Genomic DNA, 10,497 nt, shown 5'->3' with positions numbered 1-10,497 from the left:
GTGCGTGTGGCCATTCCCATGTCTGCGGAGGTGGCTGGTGGCAGCCTTCATTCCCTTCTGCAAGGCCGTTGCCAGCTCCTCCCTACCCTACAAGAACCCCTCCAGCTCCCACTAGTTTCAACATAATTCACAACTACCTGGTGTTACTGAAGGGAAAGACCCAGGCTCAAAGCTGAATGCCACCAGCCAGGGCCCAAGCTTAGCTTCCTGCATTGGCAGAATGCCAGCCTCAGGCTCTCAGACCAAATTTGGAAGCCTATTAATGGCTTTGGTGCAAGGGATCAGCTCCGTACTCTGGTCATCTGAAAACCCCAAGTCAGAGGTGACTTGGTTTTAGGGTCTGGCTTCCTAGTGACTAAGCAGAGCCAGAGCTGATCTCTCTGCCTGCCAGTCCCAGCTACAGAGCTGGGACCAGGGACATATTTGAAGTAACAGAGCAGAGGCAGGGGTAACTGGTAATATCTGACAGTTTAGAATGCAGAATGTGATGGGACTGGAATTACAATTCCACACACACACAGCGTGGATCTTTCTGCCAGACCCAGTCAGCCCCAGCGCTGTTTACCCAGACTGGGCACTGCTTCTGCCGGAACATGAGTGTAGGAACTTTCCACCCCAGGGGGCGGGGTGGGGAGGGGCTGAAGCTATGGGGGAGTGCAGGTGCTGTGGGGGTCAGCGCTCCTCATGCCGTTCCCATACTGCCCGATTGCCGCGCAGGCATTTCTGGGGCTGGCCAGGATCACTGAACATCAAGGGAAATGTCAGCGCCTGTGCTTAGCACCAGTGTTCCCACAGTCATCCCAAGAAGCACCTATGAATGAGGCACACCCAGAAAATGGGTAAGATCAGACAATGAGTAAACCCAGGCTGGGGAAAGTGCTTTATATCCTGGTACACCGTGGTGAGCAGAAGCCCAGGCAAGGCATCTACACAGACAGGTGTGTGTGGTTGAGCCCACCAGGTCCCCCTTTCGCTCATCCCAGTCCCTCCCTAAGGTGCTGCCTAGAATTCTGCACACACATTCTTTCTTCCAAAGCATAGGGCTTTCTTCCAGATTGCTTTATGAAGGAGGTGTTTAAACCAGAAGGGCAAAGCCACTGACACAGAGTTTGGTTTTTATTGTTATGTGTTTGGCTGGGTGCAGAATTACCCTCACCACTCACCACCCCTGGCCACCCTGGCCTCTTGGGAGGAACAGGCAGAGAGGTGGCTCAGCACCAACCGGCCCAGAGCTCCCCATACACCCATCCCGACTTCCATTCTGCATCTAGCTCCCACTCTAGGCCTCAGGGCTTATACAATGAGCACAGTGGGCTCTAGCTTGCAACAGGAAGTGCAAACTAATTCACAGTCACACTTCACCAGGAGGGAGAGATGGTCTTGGCTGAAGGCACTTTGATCAGGGAGCAACCCCAGTGCCGGAGTTTGTCTTCCTTCTCGTTACTCTGATAAATCTAGACCACTCTGCTGGAGAACCCGCACTGCCAGCAGCTGGAGTTGGTGCACTGACTGAGCAAGGCGTGAGGCCTGCTCACTGGTAGAACTTCTTGTTGGGGCTGTTAGCATGGTCAGCTAGCAGCTGGCATGGGGTGAACTGTTTTCCATAGGCAGCTTCATACTTCTTGAGCCGGTCCACTATCGTCTGGGCGCCATACAGATCCACAAAGCGGAAAGGCCCTGAATAGAGAAAGAGGAGTTCGTTGAAGGAGATGCAACACGGGCTCCAGGCTAAAGTGAGCTGCTTTCCCAATCTGCGAGACCAACCTCCAAGACAAGGCGGGAAGCCAAGCCCAAAGACGGCTCCGATGTCTCCCTCCGCAGGTGTGGCCAAGATCCCCTCTTGCAGGCACATGACTGCCTCATTCACAAATCTTGTCACCAGGCGGAACTGGATGTCTTCATCTGAGGAGCTGCCAACAGAGATGTTGAGGTAAAAGAAGAGAAAAAGGGGAGGAAAGCCAGACCCACAGATGCAGAATGGAAGTCGGGATGGGTGTATGGGGAGCTCTGGGCCGGTTGGTGCTGACCTTCAGAGAAGATGCTGCCTGGGTGGGCCAAACTTTCCCATGGAAAAAGTGGAGAGTAACTTGCCCTAATTGACATGAAACTGAGCACCTAGAACAGGGCCTGGTGCCAAGATAATCAGTATCTCTTTGGCATCAGCAACAGTCAGCTGCTCACAAATGCCAGTAAAGATCTGGGAGGGTGAAGGGGCCAAGGAGAATCTGTCCTTCAGCAGCTCTCTGGGACCTTGCCAGAGAAGGCTGGAGCAGGGAGGGCCTTCACCAGACGTGGCCTGGTTCTCACCTCGATGCCAGGCAGAGACCAAGGCAGCACGTGTGAGGGCCTTCCACTTGGAAAGCTACCATGCCAGCATCAGGAGTGGTCCTCCTGTTCAGGTATGGTGGTCACAAAGAAAATGGAAGAGAGCACCATGGCACGTGTATACCTAAGTAACAAACCTGCATATGTATCCCAGAACTTAATTTAAAAAAAAAAAAAAAAAAAGAAAGAAAATGAAAGAGGGGCTGGGAAACTTTGGGCTGTCAGAGAAAGTCTATTTCCAGGCATTAGCCACTCAAATGGACTTACACTTCAGACTTAGGAGGCAGCTTCAGACTCGCTAAAATACTATCCATGTCAGAATTCAAATCCTTCCTCTTCACACCCTCCTGATAGATGTAAAAGCCCTTCCCAGACTTTCGACCTAAAAGAGGCAAGAAAAGGGAGTGTTACTATTCCTTCTCAGAACGCTGGCCTGGCCAGGCATGGTGGCTTACACCTGTAATCCCAGCACTTTGGGAGGCCGAGGTGGGTGGACCATTTGAGGTTAGGAGTTTGAGACCAGCCTGGCCAACATGGTGAAACCCCATTTCTACTAAAAATACAAAAATTAGCCAGGTGTGGTGGTGGGCGCCTGTAATCCCAGCTACTCAGAAGGCTGAGGCAGGAGAATCGCTTGAACCTGGGAGGTGGAGGTTGCAGTGAGACGAGATCATGCCGCTGCACTCCAGCCTGGGCCACAGAGTGAGACTGTCTCAAAAAACAAAAACAAAAACAAAAAAACAACCCTGGCCTGAGAATTCTTGTCTCTGTTGGTCTATTATAAAGCTCTGGCCTCTTCTGAATTCCTGAATTTGTATGTCTAGCTAACCCTAGCAAATTAGTCGTTGTCAGAAGAGTGGGCAGAGGGAAAGATCATCTTGTGACCTGGATCTTGGGCATATGTGTACCTGGATGAGAAAGGCCACCTGGGTGAGTTTTAACATCCCGATATGCAACACCAGGCCCTAGGACACCCAGGTTGTAATGCTGATTTTGCTATTTTGCCGAGAAAGTCCCCTGTGGGCCTCAACTGTATACTGTGTATTGTGAGCTTATACTTTCTCCCCGCAGCTGGCCAGACAACATGGTAAAGCCCGGATGCAGAGCTTGCTTCTGCACTAGCGCAGATTTCGTCTCTGGGGGATAAAAATGCTTGTCCATCTGGCATAACTTGGACCAGGTGATGCTAGAGCCCCAGAAGGGTAGAACTCTGCCTTTTGTCCATCATCTATAGTCCTAGCCCTTAGAAGGTTCACATGACTGTTTTCTTTTTTTTAATATATAAAGGAAGGGGCCTCACCATGTTGCCCAGGCTGGCCTCAAACTCCTGGGCTCAAGCGATCCTCCCACCTCAGCCTCCTAAGCAGCTAAGACCATAAGTGGTTGCTACCGCACCTGACTCATGAAATCATTTTTGAAATCTCCAATGACAAGGGCTCTGTGTTTAGAAAACTTTCTTCCAGGAGGGCTTCTGTAACTCTTTGGTCTCAGGAACTGCTCAGAACTTTGTAACTAGTGGTGCTAGTTATGTTTCCTTGAGGCTACTCACCTAGGAAGCCCTTGGACACCATCTGTGTCAGCAGTTCTGGGTTTCCGCCTCCAAACCGCTCCCCAAAGACTTTGCCCAGATCTTCCGCCACATGTTTTGCTACATCCACGCCAACTTCATCCACCAGTGTGGCGGCACCCACAGGAAAGCCAAAACTTGTGGTCAGGGAATCCAGCTTCTTCGGGTCAACTCCTTCCTGAACAGGAAGCGAAGCAGGGACCTCTGGGGAAGGGCAGCCCAAATCCCCCCAAAGGGCTCCCTGTACTGGCTCCAAACACTGCCTTGTGTAAAACCCACTTCTGAGTGTCACCTGACCAGGCCCAGGACTGGTGCTATTCATTCAGGGAAGCACAAAGAAGTTTGGGGCCACAAGTGGAAAGTCTGAGCCTTCTCTAATCTACAGCAGTTTAAGGACGTTTAGAGATGACTAAATTCTTCATTTTCTTCTTGTTTGCATTTCTGAATCTCAATAATGAGATTCCATGACAGACGGCTGAATGTGTCATGACCAACAGAAGAAACATCATCAAAAAGCAGCACTCAGAGCCCTGTGATCCCCGAGTCTGGTTAAGTGCCCAGAGAGGAGGATCCCTCTCCTCTCCTGCCAGAATGACCTCGATGGCTACTAGAGGGTTGTGTGTGCTGCAGAAACAGATGCAGCACCAGTTGAACCAAGCAGGCCCTGTTCTGGATGGTCCCTTCCTCAGAGAGGTGCAGAAACAGCATAGAAGACATGCTGTGGGGGGCCTTTAGCTTGCTGGAACAGTGAGGGGGCTGCGGGGCGGAGGGAAAGCTCTGCCCCTTTCAATGCAGTATGAGCCCAACTTCCGACTTCTGTGCAGAGAGAGGGCACCAGGGACCTTCCTAGACAAGAGCAGGAGTTGGTATATTAGAAGGCAGCTTGGTCCTTATCTTGACATTGTGAGTTTTGGAGTGACTGAAGGAGTGGAAGATGCCTCAAACACTCTGGAGAGCAATACCAACCTGGAGGATTCGGATGACTTCAGACATCATGGGCGCAAGGCACCTGGTAGTATAGAAGCCAGGTCCATCCTGCCAAGGGAGAGAACATGAGCTCACTGGCCCTGTTGCTGGAACTGAAACACTCTAACTTTCCCAGGGTCACTTCAAAGTCATTTGAAAGTCACTGTAAAACTTAAGGTGACTTAAAATCTCAATCAGAATCCTTAAAAATGAAATTGCAGGGGAAGCCATACTAGGGGTAGCCTGGCTTGAATCAAATAGTACAGCAGATAGTTTCATGGCCACCTTCAAGGTCTGGGGTGGCTGGGAGAACCCTGCCACGCCCTAGATACTCCCCACTCCCACCTTGACTCAGTGGGACAGTCAATGCCACCGTCCATCCTGGAGACAACCCAGGGGAAAATCATATCAAAATCTGGTCATTTGCCCCAGAATATTTATAAACAAGCCTGGAGGTAAAAGGAGTCTTATTAGAACTTTTCAAACTCTACAGCTCTGTTACACAGCCCCTTACCTTAACCACAATGATGACCTTCCCCTGCTTGAGACCGACTGCTACAGCTGAAGCACTGGTGTCTCTGGAAGTTTTCTCAGTCGTGATAATCTCCAGCAGCTGCATCTTGTCCACGGGAGAGAAGTAGTGCATGCCGATCACCTGGCAAGGGGAACCAAAAGCCAACAGATTGGAGAATGCGGCTGAGGAATCTAGAGCATTCCTTCTCTGTTAGGAAAACACTAGAAAGAAAGGTGGCTGTGATATAGGAATACTGCTTGACATAGCTGAGTGGTTTGGTTCCATGGATCTTTGATAAAAGTTTAGTATGTTTAGGGAGAGCATGTTGGAATCCTCCTCTTCCATTTGCTTCTAAGGTTTTTCACTACAGACATCAGATCCTCCCACAATCAGTGCCAAAACCACAGCTCGAGGCCAAACTAGATTTATTGGGGAACAACGGATGAAGGCTCCACTTATATTAATGATACTGATAGGTTAGATAAGAGGATCCATTTTTTGGGGAGGGGGCGGGGCAGACAGAAGAATTAATGTGTTGGGCTGTCAGAGATGTATTTGCATTTTACACAGATGGGTCTCACCACCAGGATACTAGATTTAACTAACACTCCTCAACAATCAGATGCATTTAAGACTCATTAAACCAGCAGTTCTCCACGTGTAGCACCCGGGCCCAACAAGCACTGTCGTCACCTGGGAGCATTAGGCGTGCACGTTCTCAGGCGTAGCCCAGCCCTCCTGAATCAGAAACTCCATGGGTGGGGCCCAGATTTGTTTTAATAATCCCTCCTGGTGATTCTGATGCATGCTAAAGTTTCAGAGAACCCCCTCATTGAGCTAACAGTTACACCGTCTTCACAACAGAACTGTGGTGAAAGAAGTCTAATTCATTTATTTATAGTTTTGCTTTCTCCCTCTCACTTTAGCTATAAGGTACAACAAGTAATATCTATAATTTTTGGCTGCTCATTATCTACCTGTTTTTCAATACATTTACCACTTATTCCTTACATTTAATCCATTACAACCCTGTGAACTGGTCAGCCTAATTATCTAGATGAGGAAAAAAGGTATCAAGAAGTTGGCAGTTCAGAGTCAGTCAGCATATGACGGGGTGGGATTCCATTACAGGTCTGTCTGTCTCCAATGCCATTATGTAATACACAGATCAATTAAATGTTATGTAAACTTATCAGTCCAAAAGTTGTTTCTAACCCCAACAGTGTTCTTTTAGTTACGTCTGAAATACTTAGGACCTGATTCAGACTCAGTACTCCTGAGCAAAAGAATTAGCCTTTATTGACATAGAATTTCTATATAATAAAATGCACAGATCTTAAAAGTGTTCACATCAATGAGTTTTGACAACTGTATATACATCCATATAATCACTACCCCAAGCAAAATACATTTACATCACTCAGAAAGTTGTGCCAAAGATGACCAACGCATCCTGGATGGCTGGGGATTTCCCAACTGTGGCACTGAAGGTCCTGTGTCCCTTGGTCCCAGGCAAACCAAGATGGTTGGTCACCCTATTTTGCCTTTTTGGCCTTACTTTTAAATGAATGACATAAGGCAAGCAGGTGAGAAAAGCTATCCTGGATATTTGGAGGCCAGAGCTGCGAAGTGTGATGCTTGTTCTGCTCCGATGGTGGGGAGAGGTTAGCATCAAATGAACAGCAACGGCATTGCCTGTACTGATTTTAGATGCCACACAGATGTCTTGAGTGATATGACACGATCAGACTGTCCATCTGTAGACTATCAGCTGCCACTTCTCCCTATGACCTTTATCCTGCCATCACTGAGCCTGCCTCTGTCAGGTCCCTGCATCACTTCTAATCTGCTGTGTGCCAGGAAAGTAGATTACCTTGCATTAGCAAGCTAGAAGAGTAGGAATAGGCTTTTGTGTTTTCAGTACATAGAATTTATATTAACACTTTCAGCTGCTTAAAGTTCTTTTATAATTCCTGCCTACCTTCGGCTGGTTCTGGTTAGCGGAGGCTAACTGGTATCCTCCAGAGAAGTGAGTAGTTTTACTTCTCTTTGAATGATTTCACTTCCCCTTAATTACTCTGGTTGAGAGCAAAAATAAATTTCTGGGCATCATTCCAAATACTCACAGAAAGTGCTTCTATATAACCCAGGCCTTTCATGTCCTGGGGTAGAAGGTGTAAGCAAACCCACAGGCAGACACATCCCACCATTCCTGCCATTCCCTGGAGTTGGAACCAAACCTGTTCTAAACAGTCACTGACTCTGCTCTGTAGCCAAACTGATATTTTGGAGCATCCTTTCTTAAGGCCTATCCCTCAATGCCTAATTGTAGGATACAGGTAGGCTTTATAGCCTGAACCTGAAAAACAATGCCCATTTGGGATTCTTGAAAAGGATATTTTTTGTTGTACTTTACTTATGCCTGCATCTCACACTAGTCATGGTATTAGCATTTATGTGTCCAGTGTTTAGGAACCACCCGCATCCACTTCGTAATCCAGACCTGCCTCTTCTGTACTCAAGCTCTAAGCCTTTATCAGTGAATCTGAAGCAATAAAACATCTCAGGGTTTTTCTCTGTTCCGAGTTTACCTTCTCAGGTCTTTTGCTGACAGCAGCAATTTCACTGATTGGGAGAGCAGATGTGTTACTGGCAAAGATACAGTGATCTGGAATCACCTGCAGGGGAAAAGCATTTAACAATGTGTCAGGTAGGCCTGGGAGATGATTAGAGGCCATGGCAAAGCTAATGAGTGACACCTGGGCTCAGCCCACTCTCTCACCCCCAACTGCTCAGACAGTAGATGTCACTCACCCAGACATTGACGGATCACCTAGGGGCTTTTGTGTTGGGGAAGATGTTGACCTTGTTCCTTTTCCCATTCTGCCTTCCTCTAGTTGTGACCCATCATGAGGTCACCTTATCCTGACCTGGAGACTACATCTAAGCAGTTGGGTCAATAAAACAACAGAACAACACTGAAAAGACCACCTTGAATCGCAATTCATTCAACACCCAGCATGGGCGTCAATTCCTCTTTTGTTTGGATCTGCCCTGGAGTCTGGAAGCTTATGAAACACTCCCCCACTTCACCTTTATAAGAACAAGCCAAAATGTGCATGCTTGTCTCATTTTATACAGTGTATTACTAAAAAATGGCATACCACTATAACTATAGCTACAGGACACAAATACTAGTAACTATTAGCTTCATCAACCTGGAGAATAGTCTCTAATGCAGATTGTCTCAGCATTCTAGCCACGATCCCAACTTATTCATGTTTTTATTTATTTATTTTATTTTTATTATTTTTTTAAGACAGTCTCGCTCTGTTGCCCAGGCTGGAGTGTAGTGGTGCAGTCCAGGCTCACTGCAACCTCCGCCTCCCAGTTATTCATGTTTTTATTCAGATGGCTGGATGAAAAACGTGAAAGGGACACCTGTCAAATGTGTGCAAACCTGGAACAGGCAGAATCCTAACAGAGATGAGAATCAAGGAGGAAGACACATTCAACACTGAAAAGCTGAGTACAAAATAAGATTATAATGCAATAAAAGTACTGCATTAAGATTAAAAAAAAAAAAAAAAAAAGGAAAGAACTCTGTGGGTACTTGAAGGACAAGACCTGGCTTGGCAGTATTTGTGGTAAAGATCCCATGATTTTAGTTCATCAAGAGTGGAGGGTGGGCACGGTGGCTAAACAATTATAATTCCAATACTTCAGGAGGCCAAGGATGGAGGATTGCTTGAGGCCAGGAGTTCAAGACCAACCTCGGCATCATAGTGAGACCTTATATCTACAACAAATAACTTTTTTTTTTTTTTTTGGAGACAGAGTCTCGCTTTTTCGCCCAGGCTGGAGGGCAGTGGTGTGATCTCAGCTCACTGCAAGCTTTGCTGCCCAGGTTCAAGCAATTCTCCTGCCTCAGCCTCCCAAGCAGCTGAGATTACAGGCGCCTGCCACTGCGCCTGGCTAATTTTTTTGTAGTTTTTAGTAGAGACGGGGTTTCATCATCTTAGCCAGGCTGGTCTTAAACTCCTGACCTTGTGATCCACCTGCCTCGGCCTCCCAAAATGCTGGGATTACAGGTGTGAGCCAGAGCGCCCGGCCTTACAAAAAATAACTTTAAAAAATTAGCCAAGCATGGTGGCACATACCCATAGTCCTAGTTACTCAGGAGGCTGAAGTGAGAGGCTCACTTGAGCCCAGGAGCTTAAGGTTACAGTGAGCTGTGATCATGCCACTGCACTGCAGCCTGGGTGACAGATTGAGACCCTGTCTCTAAAAAAAAAAAAAAAAGGGGGGAATGAATTGACAGTACAGCATGACTGTCCGAAAGCTTACATAGTGTCAGATTACTTTCTTAGTAATATAGTGTCTAATGCTGGTGGTAAAATCCTTTCTGAAGAGCAAACTAATGTCTCCAAAGCTGGCTGGCAAACATTCTTCCCTTCCTTGGACATGTATGTCTTCTCTCCCAGCTAGAAGTAGAGTCTGTTTCCCTTCTCCTTGAATCTGGGCTGGTCTTGTGACTTGTTTTTATCAACAGAATGCAGCAGAAGTTACCCTGCCAGTTCCAGGCCTACCTAGCCCTGTGAGGCCCGGTAGCCTCTTTTTTAATTTTTTAAATTATTTATCTTCTTTTATTCCTGACAATAAACTTAGGAAGCTCAGCAGCTTCTGCTTTTGTACTCTTGGAAGCCTGCAGCCACACTACAAAGAAGTTCTGGTGAGATGACTAAGTGAGGACAGGCCATGAGAGATGTGGGGGAAGCAGTGAGGTGCCCCAGCCGAGCTTCCTGCGGAATGCAGCCCAGGAGTGACCCCAGCCTTGACATCAACGGACTTAAGCACCACTGTCTCTGCAGCGCCCTGCCCAGATTGCAGAATTGTGAAAAGATAGTTGTAAACACAGCAGTAGAACACTGAGACATGAGGAAGATACTAGAGAGGACAACCGAAACAGGGGTGGTCTAGAGATAATGCCTGTGGAACAATGTCCAAGGAATGGGTTTTGTTACCTCTGTGGGCAATAAGAGAAGATACTGTTTGTTTGTTTATTTATTTTGAGACAGAGTCTTGCTTTGTGGTACTCTTATCTTTTGTAATGAGTTCACTGCTC

The 10,497-nt window shown here is 47.3% G+C and overlaps 1 protein-coding gene across 10 annotated transcripts in view; it reads right to left on the bottom strand.

Moving 5' to 3' along the window:
- Positions 1–1,098: 1,098 nt before the first annotated feature.
- The window catches only part of HADHA (hydroxyacyl-CoA dehydrogenase trifunctional multienzyme complex subunit alpha), a 56,799-nt gene continuing 47,400 nt past the window's right edge, over positions 1,099–10,497 (bottom strand). For 5 of the 10 annotated variants that reach the window (XM_077958289.1, XM_077958287.1, XM_077958288.1 and 2 more), the window contains 7 exons: positions 7,964–8,050; positions 5,373–5,513; positions 4,859–4,927; positions 3,875–4,070; positions 2,593–2,707; positions 1,765–1,910; positions 1,099–1,677 (listed from right to left, as the gene is read on the bottom strand). In XM_077958289.1, coding sequence (XP_077814415.1) covers positions 1,532–1,677; positions 1,765–1,910; positions 2,593–2,707; positions 3,875–4,070; positions 4,859–4,927; positions 5,373–5,513; positions 7,964–8,050 — 900 coding nt within the window. In that variant the 3' untranslated portion in view covers positions 1,099–1,531. 10 annotated transcript variants of the gene reach the window in all.

This window comes from Macaca mulatta, chromosome 13, assembly GCF_049350105.2.
Source record: "Macaca mulatta isolate MMU2019108-1 chromosome 13, T2T-MMU8v2.0, whole genome shotgun sequence".
NCBI lineage: Eukaryota > Metazoa > Chordata > Mammalia > Primates > Cercopithecidae > Macaca > Macaca mulatta.
The sequence above is the reverse complement of the archived record's forward strand: the minus strand, read 5'-3'. Positions and strand labels throughout refer to the sequence as shown.